This window comes from Hetaerina americana, unplaced genomic scaffold (genome assembly GCF_022747635.1).
Source record: "Hetaerina americana unplaced genomic scaffold, ioHetAmer1.1.p SCAF_71, whole genome shotgun sequence".
Taxonomy (NCBI): Eukaryota; Metazoa; Arthropoda; class Insecta; order Odonata; family Calopterygidae; genus Hetaerina; species Hetaerina americana.
The window spans coordinates 139,982-163,388 of NW_027287328.1; the positions used below are offsets into that span (position 1 = coordinate 139,982).

Sequence of the window (23,407 nt, forward strand, 5' to 3'; positions counted from 1 at the left end):
GTAAGAATCAATTGAAGATCTTTCGAAGTCTATTATTTCGTCCTCTCGCACTTTTTTTCTGTTTTGTCAAAGGCTTGCGCGCGTGACTCATTTACCGCACCAACAAACCGTTGCTTGTAATCGACAGTTTGATGGTGTAAACGTCTGTTCTGAAAAATTTACGCTTTAATACTTGAAATTATTGTGTTATTGCGTTTAATGATTCATTGAATATTTTAGATTCAATTAATTTATTAAAAAAACAACGATACACATAGTCAAAAGGACCAAATTTTTTAAGAAATGAATTATTGTTTCACCGACATTTGGACCTGCAATATAACGGGCCAAATCAATTCTCTTTTTCAACGAATATAAATAAACATCAAGTTCATACCATTAATATATTGAAATGTAATGAAATAATTGACTTTGTAATTCCACACACTACACAATCCTCGGCAGGAAAGTTCGCTATAGGAGTAGCCAAGAAAGCCTGGCTTAAAAGGGAGTTACACGAATGGTATGTTATCTGATTATTAAAGTGTGTGGAATTACAAAGTCAATTATTTCATTACATTTCAATATGTTATGCAAATTCCATAAAGTTACACCTGAGACAACAAATGACTAACTTTCCTGTTTTACCAATAGATTTACCAAATTACGGCACCGTCAGATACTTTATGATGCTGCCAAGTATAATCAAGTATCTGACGGCCCAAACATGTTGCAAAGTTTTTCATCCAACAACATGTGATTCTGCGGGAGAATACTTATTAAATATAATATAAATATCGAAAGCCTCCACGGAAATATATTTGAGACAAGAATTTGACTTCAAATCACTGCGTTCCTTTGAAATACGAATACGTACATATCAGTGATAAAGATTATTATACAAATTAAGAATGTTTTGAGGGTGCTAAGATTTGTTTGGGCGAACGTATAAAATGGAACAATGCCAAAATAAATCTTTAACAAGCCTTGACCAAATTTAAACTTTCCATTCCCGGGGTAAAGGCGACAAATGCAACCGGAGGAAACCCTCTGGGTCATAGCCACGCGGCATTAAGTGCTATCTCGAACGTTATTAGTGGCACGCGATTGCGAGGAAAGGTTGCCGACCCCTCGCCCCAGAGAACCCACGCCTTTTGCGAAGGCAATGCCTGCCGATTACCCCGATCCCCGCGCGTCAAGCACGCGGCGAGAATGGAATAATGAGGTTGAAACGGAGACATGTCTCGCTCCGACGCTGGAGATCTGAACCCGGCCCTCGAGGTCACGGAGTGTGTGGGGGGGGGATGACTGGCACGACTCCTCCGCCGCTTACGAAGGCGTCGATCCGACTTCACAGGAAACATCCGACGACGCCGGGGGAGAGTGCGGGGCATCGATCCCGGCAATACGAGGGCAGGGAGCGCGGTACGGAGGTGGGAACATCGCCCTTGAAGACTACCAACACGGATGAAACGGGGGGGGGGGAGTTGGGGGAGAGCGCTGGCACCCGAGCTAGAATCGCCCGCCCCCCCGGGATGAGGCGAATTAATGAACGAAGCCGGCCGGGTTATTCCGATGGGTCAAGCGGCCGACTGCGAGCGAGTCCAGGCCCCGACACGAGAATTCAAGATTGGCGAGAACTCTGATGGTTTGAAAAAATTGAGAAGTCCTTTACTCTGAGCCAAAGTCATTGCCATCAGCATGTCTGAAAAAACCACCACGACGGCGTATGACAAGCTTGTTAGGTCACAGTACTTTGGGGTGATCGGTGATTACTTGAGTGGGGCAGGGACGGATTCTATGGTGGGCCTAGCCTCTCCCTACCCGCTTTGGGAAATATTTCCATCTTCAAAGAAATTAAAAATTAATATTACTTATATTCCCGGTCCAGCATGATTTTTAAATTTCTTGGCAGGATTAGGGATTATCAAATTATTTTTATTCCTGCATGAAAATGCTCCCCAATCAGGGATAATCTAGATCCGCTACTGGCGATGGTGCCCTTTTATTATCGTGAAGCACAAATTATCGTGTGTGATGTCTCCTAACGGTTTTCATCAAGCGAATGGGTGAGGGAAAAATATTTCCCCACATCGGTCTTTTCGACAGCCAATATCCATTGACTTCTCGCTACGGTCTCAGCTACCTTTTTATATTACCGAGCCAGGAATATTCCCTCGTGTCAGCACCAAAATTCCTACGATTTTTATTTGTCTAGTAGTTTAATTCGTGCACGTAATCGCAATGCTATTAGCGGCTCTCGACCCAGGATTTCCAATAATGGGGTGACGCTTTATGTTCGCTCCAAACGATTTTTTACGAAATGGGCAGCTTTCGTCAGTATCTTGATCAACCCACGAATAAGGTCCTTCTGCGCAGGGTTCCAAATGCGTACATAGTTTCAAGTCTTCGATTTTTGTTGATTGTAATTGCCTTGGAGTGATAATATATCTATCAAGGTATAACTTAACTCCACTTCACGTAATACGTGTATATGGCGGAGAATTTAAAAATACAGTCACGCATGGTCTTAAAATGATTATTTAATTTTTCTTTAAGCTAAGTTAAATGGAAGCCATAACAACAGGCCAAGGGGTATGGGAATTCTAAGGGAAAGATGTGACCGCTGGACAAAATAAAGTTATTTTTTACCATTATTGGCAGAATAGAACCAATTCACGATCAGAGTACAGATAAACTAACGAAAAATGAAAATGTACAAAAAACAAATCAGGCGGCTTAAACAAAGGAATAAACAGAAACTCAAAAATCGTCATTTAAATGACGATCATTTTTGTTCACATGAAAGGGAAATTCAAACGAAAGGACGTTTAATTAATAACATCGATTATTTATTTTAATATCAAAGTTTGATTGAATCATTGAGTAAATAGATACGATTGAGAGTTCGGATTTGTATCGGCAATTCCTCGCCACGTCACGAAATGTCGACATTTCAAAGTGCATTGCCTAACACTGAAAATACGTGTGCTTGCATGTTAAAAGGACAGAACAATATGTAAAGTTACTCAGAAAAAAATCTTACCACTTCCGTATCAACAGAGGACTGATTAGAAGGCACAGTGCTTGGAAAAAAACTCGCTCGACCCTCAATACCTTGCGAAGCCTTAAATGAACGGAGAAAAGAGCGACGGGTAGGGAGAATAAAACACTGAGGCCATGAAATACTTACAACATTAAACCCATTTTGGTTACAACGGTTTACGACAACAAACCGGAAATTTTGTAATGTCATAGCATGGCACAACAAATAAACACAGTGACGCACAGAGCTATCACAAGATGAAATAATAATCAAGTACTAGTGTATTGATGAAAATCGAAAAAAAAGCAAAGAGTTGAAGAATTAAGGTTCAATGGAAAATTCCTGTACACACATGAGTACCGATGACATTACGAACAGCTGGAGGATCGTGGCCGTCAATTAAAAGAAAAATGAAATTTAATGGATCTAGAAGCCTTTTTTTTCTAAATGTTTTACCGACCGTCTTTACGAGTTAAAGCACCCTTTCCAACCATGCCGCGACATGTGGGATGTCTGTGGCGCCCATCAAATAGAGAACACTGAAGATGACGGCAGGATCACAATCTTGGACGGAAAATGATTATAAATGGCGCCTTCACTGAATCATGCATTCGCTCAGATTGGGTAATGGCCATCTCTGTCACGGCCGCGTGGGAAAACCGTCATCCTCGGAGGATGGACGACTGTCCTGCAGTGGGGAATGCACTATTGGTCTGTGACGGCGGGTACGACTTCAGCTAGCAGTGGCGATTTTTTCCCTCCCTCCGAGCGCGGGCATGTCCCGAGAGGGATTGACGCTCCTTCCGACGGATTGGCGGACGAAAATGGCCGTTCGTTCACGGGAAGCGTACCGCGCGATCATCATTTTTAGACACCCTTTCAATCGTGACCGTTTGGAAGCGTTGGACTGTATCAGCAGATAAAGACAATCCGCAAATGTCGGCCGATCGATCGGCTCTGAAATGGGCTGGGAGAACACCGGCCGAAATTCGTGCCACTGATGAGGAGAGCCGACATCAGGAAAGTTAACTAAACTGTTACGCATAACACGCTTTAAATAAGATATTCCTTGTTTTTGCAGAGATAACATACAGCGTGAATAAAGAGGAAACCATTTCTGCCCGAAGAGACCACAGAGGATTCATACATGGGCGAGTACAGGATTTTTTCGAGGGTAGGGAGAGGTTTATGGCCCTGCGACGCAACACTCAATGATTTTTTTGCATAAAATATATTTTAAACATAAAGGCAGCGCTAGGAAAGGTGGGGGAGGAGAGAGATTGTTGGGAGAAATCCAAAGGAGGCAGGAAAGATGGATGCGGATCATTGATTGGCAATGTGATGTTGAAGGCTGTGATAAAGGGGAGAATGTTGGGAAAAGAGGAAGAAGCAGGAATATGATAGGGATGTTGGACGCAATGAAGGAAGGAAGGAAGTATATGGAGATGAAGAGGGGCTTGTTGTAGAGTAGAATGTTGGATTGCGTTTCGTTGGGAAAGACAAGAGAATTGTTTGGTAGCTTGTGTCCCCTCACAACCAAACATGACTGGTAGATTACCTATAATAATAAGAATTTATTTTAAATAAGAGTTTTTAGTCACTGCCCTTAGTTGTAATTCCTTAACTAAATGTTTTGACAAAGAGATTTATGCCAAGGAAGGGCAAGAATTACGGTGCCATTTGAGCACAGAGGTGAAAATAATATTATTTTCCGCATCGGTTTAAATTTGTCGCGGTAAATTTATTGGGAAAACTTTTCCTCGAATTCCGCATCAGATTCTATCTCATTCGTTTCTCCAGCGAGGTAGGGAGGTGTCTGTAACCCTGCGCACCCCCCTCTCATTTGTACCCGCCCCTGCACGCAAAGAAAGAAGAACAGGACACGCCCATTACGTACGCTTATAGAGCCACCCTCGTCTTTCCCTCCTCAAGGGGGAGCACGCTCGGAAAGATGGCTTCGTTAGCCTGTGGGAGGAGAGTGATGACGTTCAAAGGACCAAATTTATGAAAAATGTTTACGAGGTAAAGGCATTGCCGAGGTATTAGAGAAAGTAGGATGGGAGGCCATCCAGTCAAGATGAGATAAAGCCAGACCACCACTGTCTGTGGGCACCCTAGCTGAATACTGAGATAGAATATAGTATGACTCGGTTGAATAACATCGGTTGATTAGAAAATTTAGTGCAACTATATGAGATTGTCGCAAAGACAGACCTAAATACTCGCCCTTCTCCTGCACAAGACGCCTTTATGACATTACCTGGAAAAGGCATTAAAGAGAAGAACAAAAAATTTCGTCAGAAACTGGACCTTAACGTTTAACCACTTCTTAATGATCACTGCGTAATAAAAAAATTGTTACGACTTACAGTGACTTAAGTCTGGCGTCGACATACTCCACGCCATAACTCAGTATAACGACACGAAGGTTTTGAAGTGAGCGTTAAATGTCGTGGGAAAAATTAAAATTGCAATAATAAGTACCGTACTCGGATGCACCGTTTTTTTCTCATATTATTCGAATTCTCAAAGCGTTTACTTCCAACTGCAACCTACGATCCGTTGAAATTAACCATTTTCGTCACCAACCGAGACCCACGCGATTCCCTCAACAATGTCTTATTTCCTAATGAAGATCCCGTCTTTCAGATTTCATTATTGTCCTCCTGTGAAGTTAATTACATTCATCATACTACTTATTCTTAATTCTCATCCATACAACGCTACTCTTCCACTCAGTTCTGCTCATTTTCTTCCTTTTCCGAGGCGCATTTCTCCCACGACTCCCAAATTTTTGGCATTTTCCGGCAGAATTGGTCAGCTTTAACTAGAGCGATTTAAATATGCATGTGCCGCCGTTACGCGAGATCAATTTGCGCATGGAAGTAAAGTAAAACCAAATTTAACCATCAGTGAACAACAATTTCGGTGAATATTACTTCCACGGGAATCATGCGCGGCTCTTTCTGGGTAAGGAAATGGAGGTTTGGATGTGAACGGCAAATTTATAGCCTATAAATATAATAATGACATCACTCCAAGGCTCCATTCAATGATAAATCCACAGATGCGGAGGCCTAAAAAGGGGGGAAAGGGGGGAGTTCTGACTACCAGCTAGCGGAGTAGCGTACGAGAGAAAATAAACGAGACTGATAAGATGGCTGTATACACCAGGGGGGGTGACCTTAAAGGGATGGGAACCTTTCTCATACAATGAACGCGAGGATATCCAAGGAATTGCTTTTACATATTTTATTACCTCTTTGATGCTGCAGGTAAATCAAGAAATAAAATTATCTACAAAATTCTTAGAATTCTCCTTTCTCAATACAGCTTAAATCCAGGAAAACCCAAGCCGTCTTTTAACTGTATATACATAAAAGATGGTGCATCAAAACTAATATCAATGAAAAAACAAAATTATATACGTAACATGAGATATAGTTTTGAAAGCTTCATCTCATAAAACATATGCCAGCATCTTAAATTGTTATGTACAGAAACTTGAGAAATATAACCGTATTTATCGGGGTATTACACACACCCTCATTTCTAGCTCGTAGTTTGGTAGTGACATTCTCTATTTTATTTCATTATTGTTTAATTAAAAAAAGTAGCGCACGTATCCAACGAGAACGTATAATTAAAGTCCAAATTTTCGGATAAATATTGTAGTTTTACAACTTTAAATGCGGCGATTAAAAATACATTTTATCGAACAGTATCCTCGACCATGGCTGAATCGTGTACTTCACCGAATACCAGACGGATATTTCATTTCTTTTTTTATTCACGTGGTCTGTAAAACATCGATTCAACGGCGTCCGCAATTAAAATCTTCCGTAATAATCAGTCAGTCATCCGGATCAGGGATGGTGGGTCAGTTCATCTGGACTCGGGCATGTGTGTGCTATCTCGGGGCCGCATGTGTGCCCGGAAAATGATGACGAAAGCTGACCCTCAAGCAAAACAACCACCCCCACCCTTACCCTCCTCCTCCCACCGCACTTGCTAATCCCAGCAACGACTTCTTAACGACGCCTTAAAGTACCACTCACGTCGACCTTTCGCGACCGGACGAAGTGTCGTCGGTCGTCATGCCGCGTCGTCGATAAGTGAGCGAAATTTTCGATCGCCCCGCTCATTCTCACTCCCAATCAATTGACACTTATCCGTTATCCCGGCAACATTTCGTGCATTTTCCTGATGGCAATATTTGAAGCCTGTTTGCACATTCCGTCTTCATGCAAGATAAGTTCAAGAAAGAGTGATCACAGATTTTTTATTCGCCTAAATAATTGCGAAAAAAAATTAACATTTTGGTTACATTTTTGACTTAATGTAATCCGTGGTCAACGTTTAACTGATTTGATTTCGGTATTACATCAACGGGAGTCGTGTTCGGTTTCCCTACGGCCACCATGGAACACACGACTAGAATTGAAATAAATTTGAAGATTTTCTCGTATTTTGCTCACGAAAGCGGGATATGTTATATCGCAACATGAGTGGATTGATCCTTGAAAGAATATTTAAAAAAAACAAGTAATCCATGCCGGAGACGGTAATCGAACCCGTGAACATTGGGTTTGTGAGGCCGTTGCGTTTCCGACTTTCCGCTTATGCGTAATCCAACGCATTGTCTCTAATTTTGAGTTTCTCTACCTCATACAACGATTTCGCAGAACCAAAACCCAAGTGAGCAATGGGTTGGCTTGCATTTGGCGATGCGAAATGGCGCATCAATTCCCAAACTACCCTCTAAACCTCTTTTCACGAAACAGACGAGGATTTTCAGATTCTACGCAACTTCAAAATTCAATCCTCAACACAAGAAAAATTCTGACTGTGACGCAGAGAAATATATTTGGACTACAAGGTGTGCTTACGTTGTCATGTACACTATAATGAAATACTCCCTGCGTGGCACGCAAATCAGGCGAGGAGGGAAGTAGTAAAGAAACGCTCCCATGTTACGCAAAACACGTGCTAATACGGCTCGGGATGAGAGGATTAACGCAGACATACATAACACCATACTTCGCAGGCCGCTTCAAGGCGTGTAACAGGGACTTAAGGCATCAATCATAAAAAGGTGGAGGCGAAATGAACCTAAAAAAAGGAAGGAGTATTCAACATGAAAATTTTGCTGAAAAAACCGTATTAATCTATAAAAAAACAACCCGTGCCATGGTTATAAAAAGAGCCGACGTCATAGAGGATTTTTGAATATTTAATATTAAAAAAGGTGGGCGTTGACTGTTGAAGAAGCCGAAACCCATGGAGGGGTGTAGCGCCCAAGGAAGAGGAGAAAGTATAAATCATTGTCAGCAAGAATTTCAGATGAAGGCGTTGTTATCTTTCCGAGTTCTCTTGCGTATCAGTTTTGATTTATTGAAATTATTATTTGGAATTCCAAATGGTCACGCATGTTTGTACGTACAATATAAAGGCAGATTTAACTCAGAATTAATCTGAAAAGCTAGATAAAGCTTTCGTATTTTTTTATATTTTTTTAATATTTCATTTTGTGCTGAGGGTAAATAAATACATCAAAGCATACATAATGGTAGCTTCCTTCCGTTTGTGTGTTATGGCAATTTGTACGAAAGTAAAACGACTCCTCCACAAGATGTCGGTAGCGAGTACTATAGCACACAGCATGCGCTTTTATGATAACTTTAATATCCGTCGTCTTCATATCAATGCTTCCATCCCAGGCTGTGTGTCCCTGCACTTTGCTGAATGCTTGAATAGTTTTTCCCTAACATGGATCCCACATGTTTGCTGGCAATTCTACACATAGTTTCACGGAGGAGAATGTCCAAGTGTTGCATAGGATCCCCTGGCGAGTCCCTCACTTTCCACAGTCTTCGCGGATATTTACCAGGGGCCTGATCCTCGGCAATGAAATAAAACTGAAAGTCTAAGTACTTTACCATTGGCGAAAAAACGTATGTGATTGAGGATTCCTTTCAATCAACCTGCGAGGACTAACGACAACATTTGAGAATCGAAAAGCATTTTTTTTCTGCCGATAGGATGGCTAAGGGAAAGCTTGAAAGTCCTGAGGTGGGTGCGCCGGGTGATTGACCGGAGGGTCCGAGCTCGATTCCGAGTGACTCCTCTGGGCACCCTCAGCTCAACCCAAACTATGTCGATTTTTGGCTGCCAAATCTTCCTGCCATACCACAGGGGGTACAGAGAGAGAAACTGTCCCCTTTATGGCCCTGATGATTGAATTTCATACAACGTATTGGGTTTACTAAGAGGTGAGCTCTACCTTTACCTAGACGATCAATCTGAGCGTTCATTATTGCTTTTTTTCGAATATTTAAATATATGTTGGGGAATTCTTTAACAGGGTAAGGGAGCAATCATTTTTCTCCGAGACACACTCAAGAAAGGAATATTATAAATTGATTTTTTCTTAAATTGTAGGTAAAATTCCTCGCCATGGAAAAAATAATAAATAATTACAAAAAAATTAATATATTACATTAATAGTAAGTTCAAATAATATTTATCAATGTAGGTAACTCTGAGAAATATGATGATTCATCTCAACGATATGAATGCTCAAATAGTAATAAAAACATTGAAAGCAACCGACGCTCACGTTTTCATTACACATAAGACGCGTAACTTTTGTCACCAGAGTGTTAAAAAGGAGATAAGAGAACGCGAAACTAGCCTCAATCGTGTCTTGAAACTCGCCTCCATCTGCGCAGCTCCAAGGGGCGATCGGAAGGGGCGGTTTGCAGGTCTGCGATGAGGAAATTAGCACAGATTCACGATGGGAAAGCACCCAAAATTTGATACGAAAAAAAAACAATTTTCCATATGTCAAGAGAGGTTATTTGGAAAGCTGTGAAGAACTAGAGCAGCAGTAGTTGCGGGGAACTCCTTCGCAAGTGGGGAATGCTTCAGTCTTCCAAAACAATTCGTCATACCACAAAAGAATACGAACTCCCTGCTGTTTTCATACTCTTTTTTTTACATTTATCGGTTAAAATAATTTCTTTCGTTTTCATCGCGGGGGAAAAGAGGAAAGCGACCATTTTGATCTCTGCTACTATTTGTCAGTTTTCTATGCTTGCATTGTTTTCTTTAGATAAATGATTTAAACAAGATATAGCTGGACGATTTTTACGGGTAATATGTGAATAATCCAAGTGATTGAAATGCATTTTCTTCCAACAATCCGCTTTCATAGCTTCAGTGCCTGTACGACCCGGGATGCTGAGTAAGGAATGGTATTGCGTATTCTCCGACCCAGTTGTATTACTTTTACGGATTTTTTCCGAGGTCTCCCGATTTGACATGTGTCTCTGATAGTCCGGGTCCACAAATTACACCAAAAATGTCCCATCCTTCCAAAATCAGCCTCAGACGCGACGTAAATCGTTTTAAAATCGCCCTCCCGCGACAGGTGCCGTAACAGACTCGACGTCGTTACGCTGGAATAGGCTCCGACTGAGCGGGTTTGTGAGGGCTCCTCATTCTGACCGGTACTTTTGTGAAGGAGAGAAACACCCAGGGTCCTTGCTGTAACCTCATTCAGATCCACCGTTCGAAGTGGGAGGGTACGGGGCAGGAAGGAGACCCCGATGGTCAGCCATTCAAGCACCATCGGAGGCGCCGAGCGAAGAGAACGCACACAGATTTGGTGCCTGCATCGGGCGGGTGTGAGGCACCGAGGAGAAGGAGGGGGAGGAACCGCAGTCTCCTTGTCCACCATGGGTCCGCATTTAGTTTAAGAGACTTAGAGGGGGGAAACGAAGGTCAGTATTTGGGTATGAGGGAAGTGAGAGGAGAAAATCTTCTAGAGGGGAGACGGGGAGGCGAGGCGAAATACGTATATATTCCGAGTGGGATGTGACAGGGGGATATAAGGGGGACAAGCGGAAGTGGCGTTCTTAATCGCGGGTGAAACTGAGAGAAAAAAACAGCCGTGCCTGACACCTCACGGGAGGCTTTCTTCTCGTGGGATGGGGAAAACGGCGATCGAATGGGGCACACACAAGGAGAGCTTCGAAAAGGGACCGGGCGCGCCAGTGGCCAGTGGAGCATCATCGAAGGCTGGAGGGGACGTAAGACATCACCGCTTACGTCCCATGGTAATATTTCTTGGTAACTGAAAACTGAGAAACACTCACGACTTTGAAACAATCACCTCGTGCAACAGCCCTAGCGGTGGCTTGCAGGGTATTATGTGGGTGTAGGCTCCAAGCCTCATTTACACAACCGCAATGGCTTTAGGATTGCGCTCAGTTCGACGACTCACGCGGTCGACCACCGACTGACTCTCCCACCACACCCAAATGAAGAACCGATACGCGTGAGGATTTGACTCTTGAACAGATCGATTTTTTAAACAAATACCAGATGAACTGGACTTGGCAGGTACATTTTGTCCACGAATTCCAAACTATCTTCAAAGTTGTCGCGGTGGTGTACCACTTGCTAGAGCTACGTTGAAACAAACTCATTTCACGATTCAAATTTGAATTATATCAATTATTAACGATTCGATTGATTGATCGTTTATCTTATTCCCGAGGTCAATGATAAATGAAAAGTAAGCCGCATACCAATCCGACCCGTAAGGTTTTAATTTTAGAAATATTGTATCATGTTCTCTCAAATGACGAATTATCGAAATTCGCGAGAAGCAAAGGTGAAGTCGACCGTAGAAATGCGACTCTCAGTGTGGAGCTAGGGCGGTAGCCAATTACTGGGTCAATGGTGAACTATCTAGTATAGGAGTCGACGCAGTACTAGTAAAAGTCGACCCTGAAAGCGTGGAGTTTCAGATTTACCTTGGCGCAAATACGTATTTTTCAGTATTTAACATTTTCCATATCTACCGAGACATCTGTTGTACAGTATAATGCCATCGTTTCAAGGGTGTATATTTAAATCTGAAATCTGCAAGTTCCAATTATACATTGCACCGCAATGCAGCTGACGGGTTGACATTCCAATGCGACACATCATGTGAACATCGCTCTACCGCAGCAAATACATCGCACGGCTTCAGTGTGAGGAGTCGAAACGTATTTTAAAAAGAGTACGCAGAATAATTTTTAAAAAACTTACGGATAGGTTTAGAGCTCACGCGAACAACATCAAAGTTTAAAAGAGTCCATGAAAATTAAATGAATGGGGAAGTAGATTATCGAATGAACGGCGGCGTTCAATTCTCTCGCGCTGACAGCAAATTACACCCCTTCAATATTAAATGGAACGTTCTTTTAAAAAAAAATTATTTTCAAACTTTGCGTGGTCGCCATTTCGATGCTCATATACACTACTACAAGACATTGGAATTATTATTTTTCAGAATATGAACTACCAACTGGCTCAACCAAATCGATGTCAGATGTCGAACCGACCCATCGCGCTTTAGTCACGTATTGTACATGTGGAATACATGGATTGCTATTGAAGCTATTTAACGCGACTGTTAAGCAAAATGACACAATGGCAAAGAAAGCACGCGCAATTTCTCACCAAATAATGCTTTATTACGGCTATGATCGTCATATTGCATCATTTCCGCGTAAGTGAATTCTTGAAAGTGCTGCATTTGCCTTTTGTGTTAATGATGAAATACAGGGGAAATAGTCGTGATAGAGCATTATTATTGCCAAACAGCAGGTGCGTTTACTCAGAGAATAGTTCCAACACATCAGTCCAGATACCGCGTCAGACAATGTAAAATGATTCACACCGGGCGGACCGTTGATCAAATGAAAATGAGATATAAGATTAAACGGGAAGATAAAGTGCCACAGGCAATAATGCCGTGTCCTTCTTAGATGATCGGATTGGAACGAATTTAACTATGACCACCTACTAGTATAATCCTCTTTCAATATTCCCTCGCACGAACATCTAGATAACGCCATCGGAGCACGAACCTACATGAAACCGTTTCGCCGTAATTATTACATCTGGCAAATTTCCAACGCCGAGGATTGCATGAAGGGCATTCACGGGGCGGGATTTTGAGGGGGAGGAAGGGTTTGCGGGGGGAAGGAATGGCGAGAAATTAAACTCGAGCGGGGGGGAAGGGATATGAAATTTTAGTCTTCCATAGTTTCTGCCGAAAAGCACACGAACCGAGAGGATGTTGCACATATACGCTTGAAGGAAGTTGCCTCACGACGTTGCGGCATTATCTGTGGCGGAAGCGCAAGGAAAAGGACGCCAATTCTTTTTTTTTGTCTCCGGTGACGATTCGCGAAAGACTCAGCGCAAATAAGGTTTTCACGGCACACTTTTTTACGGCTCGAAACCAGAATGTCCAACTTTCAATCATTTATTTTTTAACTTATATACACCCTATTTGAAGGGTTTATTGACCGGCAGCGGGATGTTGAAGACTGTAATAGAGGGGAGAATGTTAGGCAAACGAGGAAAGGGAAGGAACAGGATAGGGATGTTGGACGGGATGGAGGGAGGAAGAAAGTACTCGGAGCTGAAGAGGGACCTGATGTAGAGTAGGATGTTGAGTTTTGCTAGGGGTCACAAATTATTTAATTAGTAATTATGTCCATCCAAAAACCTACCTTCACCGGTAGATTACCTGATAATAATACACCCTATTTGTGATTTCAAAATTTCTATGATATTCCATTGAAATCTTTCGCAGTTTCTAAATAAAGTTTACGTCGCAAACCGCCCTAAGTAACGCCTACAGGAGTTTTAATGAACTAACATCTAATGTTCCAGTTGACTGTCTCTGACTTGAACTCGGAGGATATTTGTGAAGCTATTCACTATAACCCTGAATAACGGGCCTGACAAACTTTTCAAAGAATGAAAGTGGAGGGTCCACTTTGCAAGAGACTAACGTCAAGATCGACATTTGATGCCAAATACAGTTTTATCAAATTTTAATTTTTCACTAAAACTTATGAAAAAAACATTAATATTCACGATAATAAAAAAACAATCACCTGGGTCTATTTTTGTGACAATCGACGTTTTCAATTAATACAATCTGAAGTGAACACCGAAACCATTGTTTTACATGCCCATGCATGGGCGGTTAGCATTTAACTAAAATATGAGTGGGCTATTTGAATTCTATGACTGGGAATATTATGGTGGGATGATGATTTGATATTGAAGTATCTCGATCATAGTGGTGGCTGAACGACTCTAAAATAAGAAAGCCCGAGGTGGGGATTGAACCCATAGGTTGGCAGGCAAATAGCTTTGCTTGAAAGAGTTTTTGGATCGGAAAGTACTCTTTTCAAGACGATAATACGATATTATGTGCTCCAGCTACGAAAGTCTAGCCTCGTTATTGTAAAAGCCATTTATTAGGGTAGAAAGTCCGTGGGCCTACGCGCGCAATCGTTTTCCAAACTCTGTGGGCAGTCACCAGCACAACAAGAACAGGGAAATATTGAAAACTTCCGATATTTTGGCACTCTATAGCTCGTACTAGAATAGTTTTACGTCCATCTGGAGAGGTACGAGTGTATGCCAGCCACTAAATGCCAAAGTAACGAACGTTATAACCATTGCACAGTTCTCGGTGTGCTGGTGACTGCCTACAGACTCTTGTAAATGACAGAGAAAGTTATAATTATATAAAATAAAAAAGGAATAAAGGAAATAAGGAAATAAAAGGAAAAAAGGAATAAAGGAAAATAATTATATAGGCGAAGATAAATGATGCTCAACAAGCAAAGCATATCCGCCATTTTACCAAGATGGGATCTCTGTAGTGGTGGTCTCCTAGCTATTATGTTGGTTATCCACCATTTATCAGCAAAAATAAATAATTAGCATTAATTACACGCTCCAACGATTTGGTCCTCTCCCTCAAAATTCCTCCAAGAATTATTTTCCCCACGAGTAAGTCGCGAGAAGAACATCATTGGACAGAGAAATGTTACATGGCTTTTATGTTGGATGATGAAATCACCAAATCATCTTCCATTGACAGGAGGTGCTCTATCACCGGCACCTCCCGGATGTCCTTTCCGGAACTTTTCGTTGGATAAGCTTCGGGTAAAATGGTGTCCATTATTGCCATGCTTCTACCTTGAACACAGATCTGTTCCGCGAATCAAGGCATCGAGAAGTGAAATTCGACAACAATGGACGCTTTCTCCCTCGGATAATTTCGAATGTTCCCTGCCTAACTTTGTGGAAGGAAGATACGTGAATGAAAATCAATGTAGTTGCATCCAGAGTTCATTCTCTTCGAGTAAGCAAAATTGCTTCAATTCCCCGTGCCACTAGAAACTTTGACACCAAAATGTTTCGTAAGAGACACTAATATTTCGCTGAAATGGCTTACAAGGCAATGCATGGATATCTATCCGGACATCGCCACTTTGAGTCCAGTTGTTCACCTTGAATCGAACACTAAGTCTACTTCATAACTCAATTGATATAGTGAAGATGAATTTATTTTAATTTACTTCGTAACTTTCAGTAAAAAAAATAAACCGAAAGAAACTCTTTTGGTATTTTCTTACTACATTCTAATGGATCGCCATGGACACCTAAAATTCAATGAACCCATACGAGGTCATTAATTGACTTTCACTTCTTTTATTGTATGTAGTTGATTGTGAAAACGAAAAGTGCCTTCACCCCTTGTTAACTTAATTGCCATTTTATCACTACTTCTTTTTCAGAATATTTTTTATATCATTAGGCCATTAGCATAAATCTCTATAGCGAAAATGTTAATATTTTTCACTTGTTGCAAGTGAAAGTGCAGTTCCGGGACTATTAAGCCTGTTTCTGTTCAAGTATATGGTCCGCAACAGGTTTCGGAAGCTTCATATAAAATAAGATTATATAGTAATGTTGGTAAAAAATTTGTAATTAAATATTTGCCTTCTATTAAAATGTACAATAATGATCCAGAAAACCCTTTTGACATCATTACACTTAATGTTACAACTTTAAATATTCTAATGAACCACAATTCATCGTTTGCATGTTGGAAGTGGCAAACACATACGTAAAATTTCACAAAAATATAAGAGAGTTGGAGTAATAAAAAATTTGCTGCAAATTTCCACAATTTTTAATGGTGGAAAATTGCAACAAAGTTTTTATTATGTCTCGATTCCACAACATCACGCCTGACTCTTCACTTTTCGTGCGAGTTGGAGTAATCTCATCAAATTTGGTAAAAGCAACGAAATTAGGTATTCGGGGTAAAAATAAAAATTGCAAACGCATATCTCAAATTAATTCCTTCATTCAAATTTGAGATTCGAAGGCACTATAAATATTAAGGCAATTGATTTTCACTTCAGCCCCTGATTTTCTGAGAATTCTCCCGATTGTGGTAATAACTTCATGCAAAGTAATTACAGTTCCTTTTCCTAAATAATCAATATTAAGTACATTTAGAAAATCGGTTAGAATTCAATTAAAGCCGAAGCAAAAATGTCACCTATTACACGCTATGACTTTGATTATCCCGTCAGAAAACTGAGGGTTCAGTAAAGAGGTTAAGGAAAGATTGGTTAGAAGGTTAGAAGAAGATAAGGTAGAAAGGTTAAAGCATTGGTAAGGAACACGATGATATGCAGTTCCGAAACCTACTCTTAGAAGTAAAGCGTGGATTGGAGGTTTTTGAGGTGTGGGTATGAAGAAGAATGGGAAAATTAAAACGGACGGAAAGGAAAACAAACGAAGAATTCGTAACCACGATAGGATATTGAGGGGCTTTGGGATTTTTAAATATGATTCGAAGGGAAAATTCTGAGCAAGCGGGAGAGAGTAAGGTGAAAATTATCCATTTTGGATGGAATGTATGGAGATAGAAAATGCGTAGGCAGCAAGGGTCATAAATGACGTGTGGGCAGGGCAGGGTGAGCAGGGCTAAGTGCAGGGGTGTTGTAAGATTGATGGGCCCCAGTCCGTGATTGACCACGATGCTGTGGACAATACACTGGATTCTCAACCAGCGGCCACCGAGTTCGAATACCGACGGTGACAGGATTTTTCAGAGATATGTATTTCGATTTTTATTAGGATGCCACGCGGAGAGTACGCACGTAGAGCCCTTGTGGAACTCTTGTGGACGGCGTTTGGGACGCTAAATTGCGTGTGACCTATTGTTGCCTTGAGTAAGGCTACGCTAATGCCGACACCCGGAATCTCCACATCCTTCTGCCGTTCCATGATAATCCTACCTCTAATAAAATTGTCCACTTATCCCTACTGGCGCAAATGACCTCACCTGGCTGCTCGCCTCACTCATAACTACTACCCCTACTATGGTGTCACTTGGTATTTCAAAAACCTTACCCTGAACTCTACATCAAATACCTCTGACCGTTATTTTGCCATAAAACTCTTCTTTCCTAGCCTTTTCTTTGGGGCCAGATTTAGAATTTTCTGTCCTCTCTTCTTTCACCTAACACCTGACGATCTTCCGAGTTCGAAGACACGGGGAGGAAAAAATTGTGCTGAAACTGGGGGATTTGCACGTGCTCGCGATCGGGGTTCGCGAGCGCGTGCGTCCGTCGAGATCGACGAACGGTCGACAGCGGCGGAACGAAGGCGCCAGTGTATCCGCGTAAGTAGCCGATCGGGAAGGTCAGCGGTACTCGCTCTCTCTCACACACACACAGAATTTTCCCGCTTACCGACGCACATTTTCCTCCCTCCACCCCCCCCCCACCCCCCAGCGAGAGAGAGAAAGAGTGTGCCAGGTTCGCCTCCGCCTGTCGCCGATTATGAAAGAGCGGTCAGGTAATTTGCTGGCTAACTAAACTAGCAACAGGAGTGCTGCGAAAATCCGACAGTGCAACGGGCTGGACGCTCCGCGTTGCCTACTTGCTGTCTCCGGGGCCGAAAATAAATCATTCACTCGGAGGATCGTGGGCGACTAATTGGTATCGTTTCTACGCGCGGTTTCCTCGGAGGAGCAAGACGGCTGCGATGGCTTAATTCAGACTAGTTGGTTGGGATGAGTCACGAGGAACGTGCGCTGGTTGCTTCCCTCGACTGACCCGCTACGATTGCGGGTCACGAGAGAACCAAAACCACATTCAACCACCCGAAGAAGGTCGGTTTCTGATAGGCGAGGCCAAGAGCCCACCTACTGCTGTGAGCCCTTGGCGAGTTAAATTGATACATCAATGTGGAGGGGGGGGAGGCACTCCAGTTCCTTTCCCTGTACTGCTTATGGTTTCTCCAGAAGGCTTTTCCGAAAAATCACACAAGGTTGGATGAATCTACGAATCATTATCGCGATCAGCAAATGCAGATTATCTGATACATGCCCGCTTAGCGGGTCTTGGAGGTTCTTCAAAAATGTATATCGGCTTCAGAAACATATGAAATTGCACACACAGTTACCATTCAATTATCAGTGAATAAGAAACATTGAATAAGAAAATTTGAAAATCGAACCGCTGCAAAGACCATTCGAGATAGAGATTCCAGACAACATGCTAAAGAATAATTTCCATCCTTTAACCACCAAAGAAAATATTTGGGACTAGATTGAACATTTGAGATGAATAAAAGACGTGCTAATTTTGGGAAAATAGCGTTCACTGTAGCAGTTGCGCGAAGCGAAGTTGCTTGATAAGCAAAGAAAATGTCGAAGATGTTGGTGGAGGAAATGATAAATCAATAGGATTGATGGAATTATTATGCGAGGAGCTAATGGCGGATGATCCCGAGTCATTCCAATTATTAAAGGATGAGTGAGTTGAGTTTTTTTAGTCTATTAGACATGATATTTCAAAAGATATCAAAAACTGATACAGTTCTTCGACAATGCATACCGGCCAAACATAAATTAGCTGTGATGTCGCAATTTTTGGCGACTGGTGAATGAGGGATTTTAATATTCAACGAGGATTGCACATAACACCCTATCCCTGTTCGTACCAGAGGCGTGTACAGCAAATCACGAAATTCTGCAAGATGAATTCTTGAAGGTTAACGTTTGGTAGAATTTTGTACAATTTCCAACTTTCATACGTAGAAATTTACTTTTATTAACGCCTTTTTGCGTTAAAATTATTATAATATAATTATTGATTTGTGTAATCATTGATCCTGTCATTTATATTTGAAAATTTTTACAAGTACCTATGCAGCTTAGTAGGGAATGTTTACATTGCTGTTATTAATTAAATGCAGGTGGAATGGGGAAAATTTGCAAAGCATTTCGAAAATACGAGGAACTTTCCTCATTGCATACAGATGCAATCCTGTAGGTGCAATTGATGGGAAGCATATTAATTTCAGTTTTTCAAGAGCAGATGGGGACCTCTTTTTTTAACTACAAGAGCGCACATAGCATTATTTGTTGGCCCTCATCGATGCTATTTACAGATTCATTTACTATTAAATTAGGGTTAATGGATGAGTGAATGATGCAAATGTTTTTCGAGATTGCACGCCAAGGGCAGCTCTCACGAACGGTAGCCTCAACATCCCTCCTGGCCATCCATTACCTGACAAAAATATTGATGTACCAAACGTGATAGTAGGTGATGATGCTTTCCCTCTGGAAAGTTAACTTAATGAAACCGTATCCGGAGAGAGGACTTAGCCATAGTAAAAGAATTTTAAAGTATCGCCATAGTCGGGCCAGAATAGAGGTATAGAATGTCTTTGGAATCCAGGCCAATCGCGTCACTATAAATTCGCAGAATTAATTGTATGTGAGAAAATATTAAAGTCCAAATATTTTAACATTTATTGCATTCAGCTTTTTATATGCTTTGCTATATCCTTTATCACAGTAAAAAAACGCATATACTTTGCCCGATGACAATTGAATGTTCAAACGCACTGAAAAGAGTCTTGAAAAAAATCACGCTACAAAGGCACTTGTAGTAATAAAGTAGTAGTGTTCATATTACAAATCAACCATACTTAGGAGTGAGGTATCACTAAATCTGTTCTAATAACTGAGATCTCATTACATCAGAGAAGTCAACCTATTTTCTGCAGCTTCTGATGATTACAATACCTTATTTGTAGTAAGGCCGATGAGGGGCAGTAAAATTTGTTGAGATAATATATTTTTAAAATAGAATATATATTTTCATTGATCATAAACCTTTGTAATCACAGAAATTGTTGAAAGTTTAAAAATATATAGAAATAATTATTTACCATATCACACTCATGCCAAATGCACAAACTTCAATCTCACATTCATGCCTCATTCATTTTCACTCAATCTCTTAGCCTTACATTTACACTGACTGCTAAACAAATTCGCACAAGACACATTCAGTCAATCAACTCCACAATCAAACTCACACATATAGAACATAGATTCATCTTCCTCAGCTGCCTAAATTATTATTTCCTAAATATTTAAGATGGTCCGCTTTACACTTCTTATGATTTTCATTAAATCTTGCCCCACACGCATTCCAAAATGCTCACATGAGCACAATTTTGTGGTATTCCCTAACACCTACTAGTAGTTCAATACATCCAATCAGTTGCTAGACAGCACTTCTACACAACGTCGGACTTTTCAGTACTTGCCGTTAATGACAAGAGAAATTTGATGGAAGCGTAGCTTTCAAGAAAGGACCTTACAGGAAAAAAAATGGCCGCCTTTGTGGACGTTTTCATGACGTCATGGAGTTTCATGAGACTTGTTCAACGATTCTTGAGCATAAAATTTGATAGTGTGGAACGGTCTCATGCGCGTTTGTCAAAGCTACAAATGAAATCAATACTTTCTTTAATTTTCTTTTCAATCGCCTCAGAATTATATTGATAGCATCGGAACACTTCTCGTGCTTTATGCATTATTATAAGACCTATGCTACCGGTTTTAGAGGACTTGTAAATATGTTGTAGCATGCAAAAATGGGCCAGAGGAATCAACTGGAGACATAAATGGAATCAAATCAGTTATGTATTCAGTTCAATTAATACCGTAATAGTATAGATTAGCATTAGATGAGTCTGTATTCAAATAAAATTCAATTCCTTTCATTAAATACCACTTTTTCAAAAGAACTTGTACATGTAATTTAGCTTTGAAACCCTGGCCAGAGGAACCAATTTGAGAGAACAATGCTAATTAATTATTTACCTCTAGATTCAAACAATTCCATGCCAATTTGGGTCAACTTCGAGAGGCCCCTAATTTTTTATACAATTCCATTCCTTGCATTAACTGCTCGATTAGAATTAGAAGATATAAAATTTGCCTCCGCTTGACTGAATATTTTCGAATATTAATTCCACAGGATCCATATTCCTTGAAACAGCTAATTACTTTGTTATTCCCTACCATTTTGATTCCCTCAGTCTCCACACAATTTGCGGGCTGAAAGCCATTTTATTATTTAATTTCCACACGCCCTGTAATGAAACGAAGATCTCAAAATGCAACTCAATCGTGCGGACATGCTAGTTTTGGAACGAGGAAAGCAAATCCTTTGAATAAAAGATTCTTCAGTCAGGGGCCCTATATCATCTTTTGTGTGTGATAAGATCATCCCAGGACAAGAAACCCAATGCATATTTCATCATAACCACAGAATAATGCATTTTTATGAGCCGAGATGACGGAAATACCTGCAGGCTGTCGATTACGTAAGAGAAGAATCATGAATGAGTGATCACAAAAATACGGCTTTTTCGAAAATATTTCACCACATACATATATTTAAAAAAATTAACATTCAGAAAACAGCACTCGAAAATAATAAAACCTTATCAAATTAAAACCTGCCGTATGGTTAATCCTTTCTGGTTTTCAGTAGTTAACATCTGTGTTCTAGCACAAATATTAATTTACCACTCTAATAGTTTCGAAAAGGCACGACAGAAACACAAAGAACAACTAATAGAGGAGCAAATATGTAAACACCTTGGACAAATGATAAATTATACTACAAGATAGGGGTTCAACGAACCCTCTATACCACCTTTCCTATTCCGAAACCGGTGGTGTCAACTGTTTGCTAGGGAAAAGCAAGGCATAAGGCGGATTTGCTGGTTGAAATTGGCCGAATGTATACACAGAATCGTTTATGACCACGAACGCCAACTGAAGACAGCACTGACAGGAAGAAACCCATCACTTCCTACTCCCAGGGGCTGCTTAAGTCCTTGCGGACCTTAATCCGAAAGGGTATTCGTATGATGAAAAGTATGATAACATAATATTTCCCTGAAAAATAATATTTTCGCGGAAAATAACCCCGAGAGTTTGCTTTGGCGTTATTCCTGGAGGGGGTTTGCACATTCATGCAAAGAGCGCCAGTCCACGATTTGATTCCCTGAGCTGAAGTTTTTTTTTTTTTTAAAGTGCTCATCACTCAAGAAGGATGAGCAAAATTCGTTTGGAACAGTCCAACATGGACTATTTATAACAAAAATAAGTCATCCTCTTTGAATTACGCAGTCATTTCCATTCTTCCACTGCGAATGAGGTAACTTCTCACAAGTCATTTCCACGCCCACTGCTAAACTGCTAAGCGTGGAGGGGACAGAAAACGTTCGTTTCCCATCGCGTCAAGAGCGAGGTGATGAATAATTAAAGCACCACTCACCCTATCTTTGTTGTTTCCCTTCCAGCTACGAAGGAATTTGGCCACCACTTGGACCTGCGAAAGAAGAAAGATAAAGGAATAAGATAGGAGTCTCCCAGTCGCAGAGCGAGGCGCGGCGCCCGAGGGGACGAATGACTTGGTCGTGTGTGTACGCACCGAATGGAAGCGGCGTGGGAGTGGAAAAAGGGCACAAATAACGTTCAATTTCATTAATTTCCAGAGAAAACACGGTGATTTATTCACATCCTCTGTGTACTTTCTGCGGCGGGGTCTAAAAAGAAATTGGGGTTTGAAGGATGACGTGGGAACAAATCGATCCAGGTGACAGTTGGTGGAAATTACTTATTCATATTCAAGTCCACTTCACTATTCACTTCCACGACCAGGTTTCAACATTATCAGGATCATCAGCTCACTTGATGACGGCACAACAATTTTGAAACCGGGTTATGAAAATATTTTCCTGTGGATGAACGTTACAAAGACATTTCGACCAATTAATTCGTAATCCTTCCCAGAGCTTTAGAGCCGAGTCTGTTCATTTATTCGTTCCAGGTAAGTAACTGGACACATAGCTGAAGCGGATGGATTACAGTCGTAATTATTTTCTTGTAGTACCCAATTGTCCATTGAAAAACTCGATGACACGAACTTGAAAAGTAATACCGACTCGTAAAACAGTATTAGAGATTATCAAACATAATAACTCTTAATTACCGTAAAACGTTCAAACATTACGATAGTCACCGTCAAAATATTAAAGCCACCGTACCTATTTACACACACCAATGAGTAATTTAAAAGTGCGATCACTGAAATCTGCAAATATAAACTC

At 40.9% G+C, this 23,407-nt stretch overlaps 1 protein-coding gene across 1 annotated transcript in view; it reads right to left on the reverse strand.

Moving 5' to 3' along the window:
- The window catches only part of LOC139697279 (growth factor receptor-bound protein 14-like), a 306,000-nt gene that overhangs the window by 86,907 nt on the left and 195,686 nt on the right, over positions 1 to 23,407 (reverse strand). Inside the window, exon 7 of the mRNA XM_071595937.1 lies at positions 22,573 to 22,626. Coding sequence (XP_071452038.1) covers positions 22,573 to 22,626 — 54 coding nt within the window. The remainder of the gene's footprint in view (positions 1 to 22,572; positions 22,627 to 23,407) is intronic.